A 19,879-nucleotide genomic window follows, 5' to 3' on the forward strand; every position below is an offset into this window, starting at 1 on the left:
TTATTATTTTTTAAAAAGAAAGACAAACATTACAATATTTGAAAATCTCCTACGTCTGGGTAGGAACTAGACGCGATACCAATTCAGACACTGACCGGTTGTATGTCCGTCCTGTGTAACTCAGGTTGAATGAACTTTAGGATTTGCTTTGAATTTAAGTGTTATTTCAAAATTGGAACTGTTTGAAGAATTCAAGCAAGCTGTAATGTAATATTTTAAACAGAACATTATTTTAAGGCGATGCACTACATCATGTAATATTTTAAATTGAGTCGCTATCAATAACAACCCTTCCGTAGATGGCGATAAGGTTTAAATTCCCGCTTAACACCATCCGCCTGTTTTGATTTATGCAAGAAAAAAACATGGCCAAAAAGTGCCTTTTATTTTATTTTGTGGATGTTCAGGCATAAATATTTAATTTTTTTCGATCATTTTATAAATAACTTAATTTGCCACATTATACAGTAAAATCATAACCGAAAATGGGTTCGTAAGTAGGAGATTTTGAACTTTAAAGCAGTTTTCATAGGCCTTATACATTATTTTCTTCTGGGCTTATAAAAAGACTTATCTAAAAAACAATCGATTATTTCAAAGGCCAAGATGTATTCTACTCGCAGTATTTAATTAAAGCATCTGAAACATTTCTAGGCGACCAAATATTCAAACCAAAAACACATGATTTTGCATTAATATGTATGGCATCGCCTTAAATAAATGATTTAAGTCACTTTACTGATATATTTTCACGGTACGGAGGTACCGAAACCGGTAGACAGTAAAATAAATTAATAAAGTGACTTAAAACCAAGTATTTTCGTTTCATTTATTTCAAATGTGTTTGCTCCTTTTGAAAAAAAAATCAAAATTAATTGCCATTTTCAAAATTGGAACTGATTTGTCTAGAATTCGGATTACCCGTGATTTTCATGGGTCTGCGCTAGTATATACATACATATTTCTTGGTTCAATGATAATTCAACACAATGACAGTAATAATAATAATTGGATTATTTGTATAGCGTTTTCGTGACCAAATCACCTCAAGGGCAAAGGACACACATCAATACTCATTATAGTGATTTGTTTTTGGGGTATTATGCCGTGTTGCGCTCCTCCTTCTTTAGCCAACGTTTCGGACAGCATTGCAGTGTCCATCATCAGGAAAGATCTAAGTTTGTGGTGGTTACTTTAGGCCGTGAAAATCTCAAATCATACCAGCAATACTCATTTTTCTCCGTGTGTTTGCAACATTTTATAGGTTATCGTCTTACCCAGGAGTAGTTGACAATAGCTGATGATCTTATATCTCTACCGTTTCTTCTAGTATTACATCTCAAATCTCATCCCTTATCTGATGCCTACCCCTACCTACCTTACCCTCGCCAGACTAGGGAGCCCCTTGACATCATTTCTGTTCAATTCAAAAATCTTCCTGTGACGATACTCACTCTACAATCTATACTGCACATCTACAGTCATCTAGAATACAAAATTGCAGATGCTATCGGAATCTCCCTGATATTATTTCATCATTTTTATTTTAGTTTATTTAGGAAACATACAGTTTTACAAAACAAAAAATTGAACATAATATATAGAACATGATTTAAACCAGTTAAGTTCCATTTATAATATTTATAAAAGCAATAAAGTACATATTCTGTGTGAAAAATGATTAAAAAGAGAATACTAAACAATGCAGAAGCAATATTTTTAACTTAGGTACATAGTAAGGTTAATTTGATTTTAAACTATTTAAGGGTACAGTGGAAAATGTCAATATCGCTTAAGGCATCATAAGATTTGCAGATACGCCCGAGCAAGGAGTTTTGTGCGTATTTCGATTTGAAATGTTGTATAATATAAAATAAGGTATTTGATCTGGTATTGCGTTCAGGACAATGAAATGCAATCCTTTCTAACAGGGCTGGGGAGTCAATGAGGCAGTTCGCAATTTTGTACAGAAACAGTACGTAAAATTTTTTTCTTCGTTTGTAAAGAGTAATAGGATTACATTGATAATTTTCAAAACGATACGACAGGTGTTTCATAAATTTTGTTTGAATATTTTCAATTCGGTTAATATAAGTTTGGTATTGTGGATTCCAAATGACAGATGCAAATTCGAGATGAGATCTCACGTATGCCATATAAAGTAGTTCAAGTGTAAAATGTTTATTGAATGGTTTTGTGATTCGTAGAATGAAGCCCATTTGTTTGTAGGCTTTTTCTAAAATGTTTTCAATATGATCTTTAAAAAGTAATTTCGAGTCAAGTAATTCTCCAAGGTCTCTGATTTTTTCTACTCGTTGGAGAGGGACATGGTTTATTATTTATTTGACATTTTCACGTCTTATAACTTACAACTAAAATTTATTATTACCCTAGCTGACGTGTACCTGGTATTGCTCGACTTTTCTCTACTTTCTATAAATATAATATGCACTTTGATAACTCAACACAGTGACAATTCAACACACTTTAAAAAAGTGATATAAAGTCATTAGAAACGATAAAAAAATTTAAACCTAACCTAACCTAACCTACTTAACCCAGTTAATAAAGTTTTTGTTTCATCACTTTCCATGACTTAATAAAACTTTTTAAAGATGTGATGAATTATCATTGTGATGATTTATCCGGTCACCATTTATGATATATAGTGATAACCCTTTCAAAATCTGTTGCGTAGTTCAATTACTTTACTTTTTTCCGATTGTATGTCCGGGTTAAATCTTCCCCACAGGAAAAACTAAACCCTTCCACACACTTTTCCACAAATGATCATCTAGTCAATCAACATTATGCAAGTGCATTATATAAGCAAAATAAATACAAAACAATACAAGAACAACACGATAACTCACCAGAGATCAAATGGGAAAATAATTCACCGACTCCAGATATTTTCATATCAGAGGGTTCGGCTCGGTAGAACTCCTAACAGGGCCTATAAATCCTACTGATCCTCAATATAAATATTTTAAAATCTTTCGTTATCCTATATGTATTCAAAATGACCGACTTTTGCATCTTTGTATATATTTTTTTGAGCGATCTAATACGCCAAAATTTTGAATGAGAGAGCTAGGTATAATGCCAGTAGCCGAAATAACGAATGGTAATATTTTTATAGTCTGAGAATGCCAAATTCTTTTTATCTCATTTCCTAAATCTGTGTATTTTCTTATTTTTTTCATTAACAGAGCTTTGAACATTATAGGAATTTGGAATAGCGACATCAATGATATAAGTTATTTTTTAAATGTTGTCATGTAAAACTATATCGGGTCTTTTTGTTATTTGTTTTTGGGGTGCTATGCCGTGTTGCGCTAACTCCTTCTTTAGCCAACGTTTCGGACAGCATTGCAGTGTCCATCATCAGGGCAGATGTGTTATTTGTTATCAAAATAATACATCTGCCCTGATTATGAACACTGCAATGCTGTCCAAAACGTTGGCTAAAGAAGGAGTTAGCGCAACACGGCATAACATCCCAAAAACAAATAACAAAAATACTTTTGGCCGTGAAAATCTTAAATCATATTTATATCGGGTCTATTATGACTAATCGTTCGGTCTGTTAGTATAGTTTTATCATAATATATTTTATAAAATTCGTTTTCTAAAAATGAATTTGGTTCGTATTCATAATATGGTACTACATTACGGCAGTCAATCAAGTTATGTTTAATTACCAAACTTGGGTGAATTATTTTAAAAACTTGATTGTGCCTAAATGTATACTCGGACGGTGCTAATATAGAAAATCTTAGTGATTTATAACTATTAACTTAAATCTAAAACTTATTACAACTATCCAAGACTTATAAGTTATAACATTAAAAACTATTACATATGATCGTGTCCCCGTCTTATTACACAGAGAAAAATGAGTATTGCTTATTTATTAAGAATCTCTTCAAATTATTAGTAATCCGGTTAAAAACGGGATCATTAGCATTATTGAGTGTATAATTTTTAATTAACTAATTTTGAAACAAAACAAATTAATTAAATTAAATTAAGATGGTTTAGATAATACCTTAGTGATATAAAATACTGTTAATTTATTAAAAATCTGGTCAAATTATTCGTTTTCCTGATAAAAACGGGACTGCAGGTCTTTAAGGAATGAATTGACATAGTTCCTAACAAAGTATCAGTTAAAAGCGAATTTTTTATGAGGACGGCGGAACACGTGATGGTACAAATATTGATACTGTCGCATTCCATCTTGTTATTTATTAGGAAAATAACACGTGTTCTTGATATATTCTGAATAACTCATATTTTATATGCAAATTAGCATGCTATCATTTTTGAACAGGATCATTTTTCTCCGTGTACCTACTTGCACACGCCGGGATTTGAATTCGCGACATCCGGATTGCAAGTCGAGAGCCTTACCCTGAAAACACGGAGGCCGACTAATACTGGCATTTGACATTAATAATAAATTGATGCTTATTTTTGGAAAATTCAAAATCAATTGGGATTTAAGTTCATAAACGCGTCATTATAAAACGGACGTTGTTAACAGGAAATCCGGTGTACTGTACAGGATGTTCTGTTTATCATGCAAACTAAATAATGTTGTATTGAACATAATTATGCTTCTCTGTAATGTCCCTCAATAAAATAAGGGCTTAGAGTTGGGAGCAGAAGGGGATGGGAAGTACCTGACTATGCAAGTCTGGTCAACAATCATGGCTAAAGCCATTTCAAACACACTCTTGCTTCATTCACATTCATTCATTCATATCTTAGATGGATACCTCACATCAAACAAATCACAAATAAACTTCTCAAAAGAATACATATTTTCCTAAAAATAAGAAACATATATAAAATAAAACAATTGAAAAAAATATATTTTGCACTTTGCCAATCAATAATAGAATATGGAATTATTGCTTGGGGAGGAGCAACGAATTCGGCTATCAATTACATAGAAACCGCACAGAAAACGATCTTAAAGGTAATACTAAAAAAACATAGACTGACTGATACAGACCAAATATTCAACAGCTGTGACGTACTAGATATACGCCAATTATACGTTAAAGTACTACTAAACTACATTTTTGACAAAAAATAAATTTTAACACACACAAAATAACACTAACAGACCAGTTAGACAAGCGTACAAAGAAAACATAAAAACTCCGATAGTAAATTCAAGCTTTAAACAAAGACACTACCAATACCATGCTATAAAAGCTTTCAACAGTGTAAAACATGAAATTAAAATTGAGGAAAAAAAAAAAATTCACACACAAAATTACAAAATGGATTAAGGAACGAAAAAGACAATATTACCAAAATGTCATAGCATAAAATAAAAATAAAACCTACACGTAACACACAAAACCAATATAAACACACATCACTCACAAACACACAAGATTATTTTAAATGTTATTATTTTAAATATATTATTATTTATTTTTTAATATTAAATGTATTATTTTCTCTTTAAATGTATTATGTAGATTATATTTTCATATTATAAATTGAAGGCCTCAGCATGGGCAAGCCACCCAGTGAGGCCTACATTACTGGAAAACTTAAAATGTAAAAAATATTGTACCAAATAAAATAAAATAAAAAAATTCGTCATCTCATACATGCCCTTCTATTATTATATTACTCTTGTCATGGCCGGACTCGTATTTGGTTCACTTGATCGTGCCATTTCTTCCTCGGGCGTCCCCGACTTCTACCATTCACATTTGCGGTATATGTTTTATTTTTTTACGTGAATACCTCACAAGAGTGTCAAATGCTCCCAACCGACATGTTGTGAAGCTAAAGGCAGTGGGGAGAGGAAGGAGATGGGGAATAGGAAGGCGTGGGAATACCTGGGTATTCAGATATGATCATCAAACATGGTTAAAGCTATTTCCAGCAATGTTTAAATATTTAATGGTGGTCTTTCACAAGGACTATACCGAAAGTACCTTCAACTTTGCAACGTACCGCAAGAATACGAAATATACATAGACATATGAATATTAGTAGACCTGCCCTAAGTGATTAAAAGCGTATTATCCCCACTCCCCATACCGGTTCCATTGGAGCCGGCTGGGCTCGCGTATGGCCTCAAGTGAAATTTGAAAACGTGACGTCATCATTCTTGTGCGTACTATGGTCGAGGCATCATCGGTTCATTTTACGAAATAACACGGCAAAATGTTGACTTGTGATATGAAAACTTGTAAAAATAGATGTGAAAAAGAGAATAAACCCAATTGTCGTATTACATTCCATAAGTAAGCATTATTTTACTCTATTTTAAGCTTATTCACACCGTATTATATGGATCAGTTTTAGAAACATATACTATCACATCACAATGTAGCGATTCTCAAGTGTGCTCATCGTTGTTTACTGGGGTAAGTAAATTATGAAACATTTGTAAAAGTGTCTTAACTAAATACTCTAATAATAATAATAATAATAATTGGATAATTTGTAGAGCGCCGTTTTTGTGAAAAATCACCTCAAGGGCGCTGTACAATTTGTTTCCTAGGATCTACATTTGTTATTTAGACCAACTGTGCCAACACAAGTTTCGTCATCCGTTCAGGTATGTGTCTGCGGCCAATATAGCGCTGACATGTGTCTGCTGCCAATGAAGAGCGCTGACACAACATCTTCACATAGATAAGAAACCTTGGCAGCACCGCTGTGACGTTCGACGAAGACAGAAGATGGAGACTCTGCTGCAAGAATCCTAGGTAGCGAAGGAACTGTACCAGCTGCTGCAGCGAGAGGGACTACCCCGTCCACCAACTGTGCCAGCACGAGGTTCGTCATCCGTTCAGGTATGTGTCCGCTGCTAATATAGCGCTGACATGTGTCTGCTGCCAATAAAGAGCGCTGACACAATATCCTCACATAGATACCAGACCTTGGCAGCACCGCTGTGACGCTCGACGAAGATAGAAGATGGAGACTCTGCTGCAAGAATCCTAGGTGGCGAAGGAACTGTACCAGCTGCTGCAGCGAGAGAGACCACCGCGTCCACCAACAGTGCCAGCACGAGGTTCGTCATCCGTTCAGGTATGTGTCTGCTGCTAACATAGCGCTGACATGTGTCTGCTGCTAATAAAGAGCGCTGACACAATATCCTCACATAGATAACAGACCTTGGCAGCACAGCTGTGCAAAATCACCTCATCCTAGTCTATTTTAGTCTCTCTAGTCACTTCCTAGCCATTCATGCCACTTAGTGTATCCTCTCGACCCTTTTAGACTCTTTCCTGGCTCCAATACCTAAATAAAATCCAGCAAAAAAATAATTACAATTCTTTCAATTGTCGTGATCCAACGATTTCACACCTCTGTCTCAGACCTTTAGGGCTCGCTTATCGCAGGCTATCATAAGCAAAATCTTGAACCAAAGTCAAAATGAAGTGTATGTTTGTCATATGTAACAAAATATATAAACAAAAACAGAAAATAAAAACAAAAACTTTAAATAAAATATGGCTTATCTGTTTTCTAGGTAGATATCCTCGATTGGAGAGGTCCCGTAAATCCCGACCCCACTTGACACTTGAGGGGTCAGGTATAAAATCTTCGACTGCATTGAGAATCTTTGTTCTAGCTTCACTTTCAAAATTTAATCGGTTTAAAATGCTATAATAATTTCAAATTCCGGCTAAACCGTAGAAGTTACGAGCATTTCGCGAAATAAGAAGGCAAACACTATATAAAACACGGATGCTGAACATTTTTCAGCGATCTCTTAACAAGGGAAACCTTCTGAAAGGATTAAACAAATCGGAGCGGTTAAAACACGTCCGCTCTCGGTCGATAATTCTGAAACTAACTACGACTCTGCAAACAGAAGAAATTTACTTTGCCGAATTTGGACTTCGCAAATTAGTTCATAACGTGGCGAGTAATTTGCGCTCCCATGTAAAAATGTCTATTCATTCAAAAGCAGATTTTACTTTTAAGAAGTAAATGGTGATATTATAATGCGAGATGCCTATTTACTGTCAGATTGATTTATTGACGAATCACAGTCAGCCTTACGCCCTTCGTTCTTCAACAGTTGATTTTACCCCTCGCCATTATCTTCTCGTCTATTAATTCCTATGTCTGTGGAAATACACTATTTTAAATTAATACATTGTGAAATAAAACAAAATTGATCAAATAAAATTTACTTGCGCACGCCGGGATTTGAACCCGTGACCTTCGGATTGCTAGTCGTGAGCCTTACCTCTCAACCAATTTTGGTTCTACGCCATAATATTTATTTATCTTTTGTTTTATTTATTTATTACTAGTTGACGTGTATCCGGCTTTGCTAGATTTTTCTCTACTTTAAATAAATATAATTTCCATGTATTATATATATAAACCTTCCGGAAGAAATTCTCTAAATGATACTGAAAACATTATCAAAATCCGTTGCGTAGTTTAGAAGAAATAAGCGCACTAACAGACAGACGCGGATTGTGACTTTGTTTCATACTACAGGGTTTTCCAATAAGAGGTGTTATTTTGAATAGCCCGCTATTTCGGTAGATGTTACTTTTGAAGCTGCCATTTTTTGACATTTGACAAATAGAAAAATGGAACGATACACGCTTCAATAACGCATTGAAATTATTAAAATTCACTTGAGTGAATCAAATGCAAATCATCTTGAGTGATGAGTCCCATTTCCACCTCGGTGGCTTCGTCAACAAGCAAAATTGTCGCATCTGGGGCTCGGAAAACCCAAGAGTTATTGTTGAAAAGCCTCTCTATCCTCAACGTGTGACTGTTCGGTGCAGTTTATGGTCCGGCGGAGTCATTGGACCTTACTTTTTCGAAAATGAGGCTGGAGCAACAGTTACGGTGAATGGATTGCGCTATCGAGAGATGATTAATGTTTTTTTTATGGCCGGAATTGGATGGTATTGATCTGGACAACGTTTACTTTCAACAAGACGGCGCTACGTGCCACACAAGCAAAGAAACCATTGATCTTTTACGATTGAATATCAAAACAACACCTCTTATTGGAAAACCCTGTATTTAGAGATAAATCACGTAATATTTTTTTTTAAATTTATTTTTACTCGGGAGATATTTTCAATTAGTATGGAAATTTCAGGCGAGTAATTGATGCTTATAATAATTTGTTATCCTTTGTGCTATGCATAAAAACCTTGTCTTATAAACATTAGTTTATCATAAACAAATAAGATAAAAGTTTGACTAGTCTATAGTTAGTAATAAGACATATAATCGTAGAAATGTGTCATTCTCATACAGCGCCATTGTGGTGATTTTTGTGCAATATTTTGGCAGCGTCCCTTTATAAAGATAACTGAAAAATTATAGCTGTTGCATACATTTCAAAAACCTGCTATTTTCATGGTAAATTTCGTTTCGCTTAAGGCCCGCCCTGTTTGCTCTTAAATATATAATGTTCTCCTCATATTTATATGTAAACATTTCATTATTATTATCGATTAAATTACTTTTTTTTAACTCGGCAATCACACTAATGGCTCTCACTGTTTACTTATGAACAACTTATGGATTTTTACTGTTTGCCCTGTCTGTTTGTTTGCTTATGGGACGTTTGTTGTTAATATTTAATGTCGCTAAGCACAAATCACTGCATCACAGTATAGATATATTTTCCACTGAAGAGAAAAGCGAATGAAAGTGAGTTGTGGGCGTGTCACTGTATCCGAAACAACTCGATTTTGCGTAAAATTAATGTGAATACCTCAAGAGTCCCAACTGCTTCCGGATATTGAAATCCAATTGTGATTCTGAATGGTGGTTTTTCACCAGGGCGATGCTGATAGTATCTGTTACTTTGGAACATGCCGCAAATACACGGTTTGGCAATTAGAGGGTTATAAAACCTTTTTTTGCCAAGTCTACGCTGTGCCCCATTTGAAAAAATTAAAACTGCTGATATTATTAATGCACTGTTTCTTGAACTGATGATCCGTTTGATTGGCCCTGTCGGAGCCCTAGGAGTCTAAAGACCTTTTGCAAAGAAAGTCTTCCTCTGTGCTGAATCAATTTACCCCTGAAATACGTCCCCCACAACACTTATCACGTAATATATAAAATCATCTAGAAAAAAATGTATTGTCGACATGATTTTTCTTTCAAATCGGCGTATATCATAAAAACTAACTAACCCTCACGCTGAAGGCAGAGAGAATGAACTGCCAAATAACTCGGTCTTGACACACACTCCTTGCCTCATTCACATTCATACATCATCTCATTCATACCGGTCTGTTATTCCGACTCTTGACATGGCCAGACTCAAGTATCTGATTCACTTGATCGTGCCATAACTTCTTCAGGCGTCACATTCGCGTCATATGTTCTTCTTACAATCCTTTCTTCGTTCATTCGCTTTACATGCTCAAACCATCTAGGTGTCCCTTTCTTAATCTTACACATTAGCTTTGAATTCTTTGCGAATATCCACATTTCTCACACGATCGTATTTGGTTTTACTACACATACGCCTCAGGGATTTCATTTCTACATCATTCAGTCTGCTTTCATCCTTCCTGTGCCAAATCCATACCTCACTAGGCCCTAAAGAAAATATGCCTATGTTATCTTTGGGGATGCTGTGTGGAGGGTCTTTTTATGGAAAGGAAATCTGCGAAAGTACCAGCCTTCCATTGTGGACTGCTAGCTTCGCTTCTTTGTACAATTTTTTGTTAGCGCCAACTGCGTCCATGCATTTACACTTCTTTCACTTCTAGGGATCTTCTGTTCGGTGGTTGTAATGTTTGTAGGTACGTACGTGCGTAGGTATGTCCATTATCTAATGAAGGAAATCGTAAAGACTTGTAGGTACTAACTTATTCAGGGGAGATCGGGGTGCAAAGCGCCCATAACATTTTTTACTCCAAATGTGCTGAGGAATAGCTGGTTAAAGTTTGTCGGGTACTTGCCGATACACCCTGTATAATACAAGAATATTATATTTATTGTAAGTAGAGAAAGCTCGAGCAACACCGGGTATACGTCAGCTAGTATTTAAATACACAAAGTACCTGTTACGTGGAAGGTATCATGTTTATTAAAAAAATATTGTTGTTTTCAATGGAAACTTGAAAGGATCGTAGCTCTCTCTCTACGAATGATATTTTGGGTGGAAGATATTGCAGTTGACTATTATAATATTCGAATGTACCTAATCAATGCATATTTAAAAATGGTGGATTTCTTCTCAGGTTAATCGAGCAATCAAACTGATTGTAACAGAGTGGTAACTACTTTTAGTATCGCCCTGGTGAAAGATCACCATGGAGAGTAGAAACGTCGCTTGATATGTCTTTAGTCCTGTTTAGTGACAGGATCTGAGTAGTCGTAGTATTTCTCCACCTTCTTTGTACGGTACTCGTATAAAAAATGATAATTTTTGTAATACTTATACATTGTGAAATGAATTACCAAAATAAAGGTTTATAACGTAAAATAAGCTAGCAGCTACTCTAGTACGTCAATCAACAATAAATTACTGCTTGTTATATTTTTTCACCTGTAAACAACCAACTTTATTTTTGTAGGAAAGGCTTTGTTAGTGCTAAATTTCCCACTAGATGGCGTCGAGACATATTATATCTACATTTGTTGGTGAAATATTTTGACTTGTCAAATATTATTATGTTTTTAAAATAATAAAGTTATTGTGTTTAATATTAAAAAAATAAACTTCTTTGGAAAGAATTCATTTTCAGTATTATATTTTTTAAACTAATTTAATACAGCGAAAATTATAGAATTATAGCTACGAAACGCACATCCAATTATTTAATGTGACTTTTTACCTCAGTGGCAACTTGCCTCTATCTCCCCCACAGTTTAATGTTGTGACCCATTTGTTCCTGTCGCACTTAAGCCCCCCTCGCGATACTAAAAATACCCACTCGGCCACTCTCACTACTGTCCTCACTGTCCCCACTGTCTCCTCCAGGGTAGGCAGTTAGGCAGTTGGACCCAGAACGGACATGATAACAAGTAGATAACTGGGTAAATCGATACATTTTAATTTGGCTAAATGGTCAAATATGGTACTTTTATCAAAATTATATCGAAATGAGTTAGTGAGTTCATGAATAAATGACACTTAGAATCCCGGCGTGCGCAAGTAAATTTTATTTGATTAATTTGTGTTATTTAACAATTTATTAATTTAACGAATAATTATATAGAATGTTCCAGAGTGGGTAGATACTTCCAGTATCGCCCTGTTGAAATACCACCATTCAGAATCGAAACCTTGCTTGAAAACCAGAAACCGTTAAAAACCAGATCCTTAACAAATAAAACACTAAACATACCGATAACACACCACACACGGACAAAGACACTTTCAATACTACGCTACTAAACTGTTTAATTGTATGCCCATTACTCTGAAGCAACTACTAACTGCAAATACATCCGAAAACACTCACAAAAAAACATATCACAGCCTGGATCAAAAACCATGATATTTTATTTTTTCAAAACATAATAACTCCAAACCAAACATAACTAAACCATAAAACGTGTATAATAAATAAACACGATTTTCGAGATTTTACCAACTATACTCACACTTACAATACAAATATATGCACTTACATATATGTTAATAAATATTTTTTAACATATTTATTATGAATATTCAATTTACAAAAACCAAAAAAAAAAAAAAAAAAAAATTAAAACTTATAAAAAAAAAAAACTTTCTTCTACAACACATAAATACTTGTCACACCTATATATAACCACATAAACACCTCAGCACAGGTTCTCCTAGTGAGGTGTTCACGAAACATACAATATTACTCACAAACAGTTTCACCTTCTCAAACCTACCTTACACACAACGTATTATAGTTATTAGTTTGAAATATATCATGTACAAATATAAATAATTATGTGAACACTGTAAATATTATATAGAAATAAAAAAAAAAAAAAAAAATAAAAAATTGGTTTTAGCCGTGTTTGATGGCTACATCTGAATATCCAGGTACTTTCCCACCTTCCTCTTCCCTATCTCCTTCCCCTCCCCACTATCACTAGCCTCACAACTTAACCCATTTGGTGATGCCATAAGTCTCATTGGCTCCAGACGGTTGGGAGCAGTTGGGAGTGTTGTAGGGAATACAAAAAATAAGGTTAGCAAGACCACCATTCACGTATTCGAAACATTGCTTGAAATGGCTTTAGCCGTGTTTGGTGACCAGATCTGACTAGCCAGGTACTTCCAAATTTCATTCCCATCCCCACTTCCTTCAGCCTCAAAACATACCGCAATTGGGTTACCATGGTCTGACTGCCCCCAGACGGTTATTTTTTAAATTTTTTTTTATATTAACTTCACACAGGAGGCCCTGAAGAAAATAATTTCCCTCAGGGCCTATGTCATCTTTGGGGATGCTGTGTGGAGGGTCTTTTTGTGGAGAGGAAGGAGTGAACATGGGTCTTGAAGAGTCCCATGTTGTAGGAGGGAGGAAACACAGAGGCCGGCAGTTCGTTCCACAGCCGAGCTGTTGAACTTAAGAACGAATCGTAGAAGCGACCCGTTCTCATTTGACAAATGTCAACCGTGTACAAATGTTGGGCGCGCGTTTGGCGTGTATCCCGACTACGCACCGGTGCCGAAGGGATCAATGACGCTAGTTCCTCAGAGCATCTTCCATTGTAATACCGATAGAACAAGGACAGCATACCTACCTGACGCCTGTGCTCTAAAGATTGCAGTCCGTCTGTTAAGATTGGGGAATCTATCAAACGGACCGCCCGTTTTTGCACAGAGTCAAGGGTTTTTTTCAGGTATTTAGGGGCTCCGGACCAGAGATGGCTGCCAAATTCGACAGTAGGGCGCACTTGCGATTTGTACAGGGTCAGCAGTTGTGTACTATTAAAGTATCTGCGGGCCCTGTACAGTACGCCCAGCTTCTGAGAGGCCAACTTTACTCTGGCTTCGATGGAGCCCCCGTACCTGAGCTGGTCACTTATAGTTACACCAAGCATATCAATTCGAGATGTGTTGTAGGCTCGGTAAGCTGCGTTTTTTCGTGGAACTGCTTCGGAGCATTGTCGACTGAACCACGGCTTTGAGCCCACACCAGTTTCTTTAGTAGTCGATTGTATGAAGCCATCCATCGCCGATTTGATGACTTCACCAATCTCCTGGGCACATCTTGTAGGGTCCGAAGTCCGAAAAAAAGTTGGGAGTAGTTGTGCAGAAATTACAATAAAAATAATAATTTAGTTTTGTTGTTATTTTCAGTATCTGGTGGAGGCTGGCTACTGCCAGCCCGGCAGTTCGGTGCTAGTCACTGTGCCACGCGTGGCGGCAGCAGTGACTCTAGCCCAGCGCGTTGCTTTGGAGCGCGATACAATATGTGGGGCCGAAGGAACCGTGGGATACGCAGTCAGCTTTCAGAGTCAGTACGGAACTTCCACGCAGATCAAGGTAAGTTCTTCTTCATTTTTTGTTTTTCCAACTGAATTTATTTATATATACGCCTAAAAAGGCTTTTACATAGAAGTGATACATGATGCAGTGTACATAGGAGAATATGTATTATACAGGAGATACTGACAGTAAATAGATGTAATCCATTGTAAAGAAGGTACAAAATACACAATTTTAAAATTGTGATTACAAGTATAATGAGAAAATATTAAGGAATAATTAACAAAAAAATACTAAATGAAAAAACTATACAGGGTGTATCGGCACGTACCCGAAAAACTTTAACCAGCTATTCCTTAGCAAATTTGGAGTAAAAAATGTTATGGGCACTTTGCTGTCCGGTAACATTTTTTTTTTAATAAAAAATTTATTATTCATATTTTCACCACGTGTCACCAATGTTTTATCCTTTGTCAAAGTTTGAAAACCCGTCTGGCAATATTTTGTTCGAGTTTCGTTGAATAATGTACGTACGTACCTACGTTGGCGCGCTTTTACAATCACAACGAAATGGCACGGCACCATTCGTCTAATATTTTTACTATTATTATTTAGTGTGTACGAAAGAGCGAGGACACTTTTTGACGCACTTGCTAATAACAGCTGTTGAACACGAGAAACAAGGCAAATGACAGTGACGGAGTGTGGATATTTTATTTATTTTTTGTTTTTAATGGAAAAAAAATGTTACTGGACAGCAAAGCGCCCATAACATTTTTTACTCCAAATGTGCTGAGGAATAGCTGGTTAAAGTTTGTCGGGTACTTGCCGATACACCCTGTATATGAAGCAATATTGGTAAAATGTAAGAGTAACTTATAGTAAAAAAGGAATTACAAAAAACTACATATAAGACAAAACATTAAAACTAATTTAACATTTAATCTACTCTAATTTGTAGGATTCGACAAAGTGTTTGTACAGATTATGCTTAATTCTATAAATGGAGTCCATAAATAAATCAATAGCACCCCCATACTTGTTGCCCAGATCATGCATCCTATTGGTCAGTGAGTGTGTCTGATAGTTGGTCATGTATGTATTGTAGAAAAATGTTAAATTTTGTCTTGTATTCCTAGTCGGCCCTAAATTTAACAGTGGCAATGATGGCAGGACTATCAATTAAGTTGTTGATGACTCTGTGTAAAACAACCAGGTCTGAAATAATTCTCCTGTCAGACAGTGTTATTAGATGCAATAGATTCATCAAACTGACATAATTAATGTAATCGATAGGAATTCTGAGCTTAAAATTTACGTACTTAAGAAATTTGTGCTGAACTCTTTCTATATTATTGTCCGGAATTGGAAAATAATGTATATAAAAACCTTGCTATTTAATTCTAATCAAAATTAATATTTTACTTATTTAGTATGGCGGCCATCTTTAATGTCGATAGAACTATATAACCTATAATTATAGTGATTCATTTTTGAGGTATTATGCCGTGTTGCGCTGCCCCCTTCATTCCGGACCGCATTACACTGTAATGCTTTCCGAAATGTTGGCTAAAGGAGTTAGCGCAACACGGCATAATACCCCAAAAATAAATTACTATAATACTTTTGGCTGTGAAAATCTCATATCTTATAACCCATAATGAATAGTAAAAACGGTTTTTAGACGATTTCTATTTCTTTTTTAATAACCCAAATTAAGAATCTAAAAACCTATTTTGTTAAATTGGTACTTATTTTGGTACACTAGTTTGGGTTTTTTAAAAAGAAACATTGTTTTTGGTAATTATGAGTAGGTACTAAGAGTGTGGCACAGTTGTAATTAGATGCCATAGTGCCACTGGCTCTGGATAGTTGGGACTCTTGTACGGTAATCACATAAAATAGCGACATCTAAGGCTTTTCTTTGCGATAAAAAAAACAATTTTAAAACTTTATGGAGAACTTTTGCTTAGTCATGCAATCGGTTATCTTGCTTCCAGTTTGTGACCGAAGGCATTCTCCTTCGAGAGATGTTCTCCGACCCGCTGCTGACGCAGTACTCCTGCATCATGCTGGACGAAGTGCACGAAAGGAATCAACTCACTGACGTCATCATGGGATTGGTAAAGAAGATATTAAAGGTATGTTTTCATGTTTATCGTTACATGTTTGTCTTTTATATTATCTGGATTCACGCCGTTACCAGTTTGTAACCCGGGGTAAATGGTTTGTAACAGGGCAAATAACGTTAGTGATCATTAATTATCTCTGTGGGTATACAAGAAGGGTATACTTTGCATGATGATGTCGTCTCTCACCCTGCATGTCTTGAAGTCCCGAAAACCCTTCTGGATGGAAGGAGAAAGGTTCTTCTGATTACCTCTCACTCCAGAAGATAGGTGCAAACTTGAGTGGCAATCGGCCGACGTGAGAAAGGTCCATCTCGTGCACGACCCCACTGAGAGACAGCCTGAATATTCACTGCCTCGTAAAGTCTGGTCTGCCATCAATAGGATAAGATCCTTTCACAGCGTCTGTGCCCACATGATGCACAGGTGGTGCCTTAAAGAGTTGGCGATGTGTGAATGCAGTGCGGTGCAGACCACCGAACATGTGGTTAAAGAATGTCTGCTGCATTCATTCCCCCTCGGGATTGATGAGGGCCTTAGGCCGTAGACCGGCTCATTGACCTAGACGTTGTTCCTTCTGATCCCCCCACCATACAAAAGAAGAAGAAGAATGATCTCATAACACACTGTTATCCTTGTTTCCTCTTTGTGAATGAATGACAAATTATTTTTAGCTGTGTTATAAACGATACCTATTCATGGTAAATTAGTAATTATAATTTGATTATTTATACATCACCGTTTTTGTGAAAAATCTCTTAACTCCCACCTGAAGTCCACTGCTCTCTGCACAGAAGTGCCGAGTTCTCTCAACTCAAGTGCATTCCCGCTTCCCCTCCTGTTTCGTCTCTCCCCCTCGTCCGTAGTTAATCATTCCTTTGATTTTTGCATTAGCGCTTATTGCTGTTTATCATCGATCACTTTGATGATCCTTCTGATCGCACGTGACTAAGGCATGGTTTAATGTGGTGGTGTGTCCTCTATGATTTGTAGTCATAGGGATGCTTGATTAATGGAGGATATGGGCAACTCATAACAATGTATACATACAATGTTATAATTTTCCAGTTTGTGAAACAAGCAATCCGGATGTGGTTACGTCGTAAAGATATATTATGTCTATGCCTAGTGAAGGTATTTAGGTTACCTGAAAACAATCCACGTTTTCTGTGTAGGCCAAATAAATAACTGAGGATGCTACTAAAGGTTCACATCAATTTTGAAGCAAGATAACATTTTTTAACCTGTATTGTTTTATGATTTCAGAAAAGAAAACATCTCAAACTGATCGTATCCTCTGCCACCATGGACGCAGAGCACCTCTGTGACTTCTTCAATCTCAGCAGCAGTAGCAAGAAGAAGGGAAAGGAAAAGGTTGGTGGGGAGAAAGAAGGCCCCACTGCCGCCATTCTGTCAGTGGAGGGGAGAATGCATCCTGTAGATGTATTTTATAGCAAAGGTAATTTTAGTTTTTGTTTTATTGGCAGTTTTTACTGTATCAAACATACCAATTTAGGTTTTCTGTGCGTACATCAGTAATTCCAGCGTGAAGTCTGGTTCACAAATTTGCTTTCAATTCGAGTCTTTGGAATCGGTTGTGTGAAGAATTCAGATAAAGAACCTACCGAAAAATTGTCAAGAATTCAGAATCAAGAAAGAGGGGAAGGGGATGGAGAAGAGGACGGTGGGGAAGTACCTGGCTATTTAGATCTGGTCATCAAACACGGCCAAAGCCATTTCAAGCAACATTTCAGTTCTGAATGCATGTCTAACATTATGAAAAAAACACAAATTGAACCTTGCTAGTCGAGAGCCTTACCCCTCGACCATGGAGGCCGTCTTATTAAAATACTGACTGAAGTCACCGCTGTTGCCGGGCTTTACGCAGAGTTTCTCGAAATCTAATACAGACACTGATTTTCATCCTGTTTTCAGTCAATCTCTGAATAAAATCGTACATTTGTATTTAAAAAAAAAACCACACCACCTGCCACAGATATATAAATTTCCATGCCTCAATCGAATGTTTCTTCCATTACTGTTTTCCCAATATTATTATGGTTCAATTGATTGTTCTGCCAATATTGACAGTGTTCAATACATTGTACTGCCAAGATTAACTATTAGCTGTCCAAACACTGTTAAAAAAATGTTTCACCAGTTATGACACCATAGAATAAAGAATAACACAAGAAGTGCCTTGTGGGCGTGTTTTGTGATCCAAATATCTGCCTAATCGAGGCTTAAATTCCCAATACAAAATTGTGTTTACAAAATTCAAATGGGATGGAGATCTACGATGTCAAGCGAGTGTAAGTGAGACTGAGCGCTGAGCTATTTGTTTTCATTTGAATTTATATGGATGGCACTTCTAGTGGTATTCTTTATTCTATGTATGACACAGAGCAATTGAATATTACCCCAAGGTTACCAAAATTTACGTGGTTCTATGGAATGTTCTGCCAAAATTTACGTGGTTCTATGGTATGTTCTGCCAAAATTTACGTAGTTCTATGGTGTGTTCTGCCAAAATTTACGTGGTTCTATGGTATGTTCTACCAAAATTGACACAATGCCCTGCCAGTACCCATATTAATAAACTCCCCAGGCTAATTTGTTCGTTTTTGGAAAATATGATAGAAATCGTTGTGCCTCACTTACTGTGTATGTGAGGAATATGAACATTGTTAGAAAGAGAAAATACCACACTTTATATTCAAATCTAAAAGGTAACCAGAGAAGAATTAAAATGTAAACTTTTATGAAACCAATGATTCTAACCGCAATTTGAGGAAAAAATATGGAATTTTGTGAATTCAATACTACTTATATTTATATAAAATGATAAAAAAATGTGGCGGCAATAATCAGTAATTTTATTTCAGTTTTTTTTTTATCATTATCAGTAATTTTATTTCAGTATTTTTTTAACATCATCAGTAATTTTATTTCAGTATTTAGACGAAAAAACTTAAGGTGACCAATTTTCTAAAATTTTTAATGTTTGATTTAGAAATTAGATGTTGATTTTTATGTGAAAAAAAAAGTGTTTTATGTATAGTGAGATGCAATAAATAAATAAATTGATGTGTTATAAATAGTACATTAGAATTTTGTATTTTATTGTAATATTTTTATTTCCAGAGCCAGTACCTGACTACATAAAGGCAACAGTGGACACCATCATTAAAATTCACGAGAAGGAACCTTTCGGCGACATCTTGGCTTTTCTCACTGGACAGGCAAGGAACATTCCACCATTATTCCTCCGTGCCAAAATCAATATTTTCTTTATTAAACGTGATGTTATATCCATTTACCATCTCTT

The 19,879-nt window shown here is 35.9% G+C and overlaps 1 protein-coding gene across 1 annotated transcript in view; it reads left to right on the forward strand.

Annotated features, from left to right (window-relative positions):
• The window catches only part of LOC149409718 (putative ATP-dependent RNA helicase DHX35), a 156,511-nt gene that overhangs the window by 109,085 nt on the left and 27,547 nt on the right, over positions 1-19,879 (forward strand). The window contains exons 4-7 of the mRNA XM_089649727.1: positions 14,294-14,479; positions 16,423-16,563; positions 17,818-18,010; positions 19,696-19,793. Coding sequence (XP_089505853.1) covers positions 14,294-14,479; positions 16,423-16,563; positions 17,818-18,010; positions 19,696-19,793 — 618 coding nt within the window. The remainder of the gene's footprint in view (positions 1-14,293; positions 14,480-16,422; positions 16,564-17,817; positions 18,011-19,695; positions 19,794-19,879) is intronic.

This window comes from Hesperophylax consimilis, chromosome 30 (genome assembly GCF_061612785.1).
Source record: "Hesperophylax consimilis isolate HC1 chromosome 30, BYU_Hcon_1.0, whole genome shotgun sequence".
Lineage (NCBI taxonomy): Eukaryota > Metazoa > Arthropoda > Insecta > Trichoptera > Limnephilidae > Hesperophylax > Hesperophylax consimilis.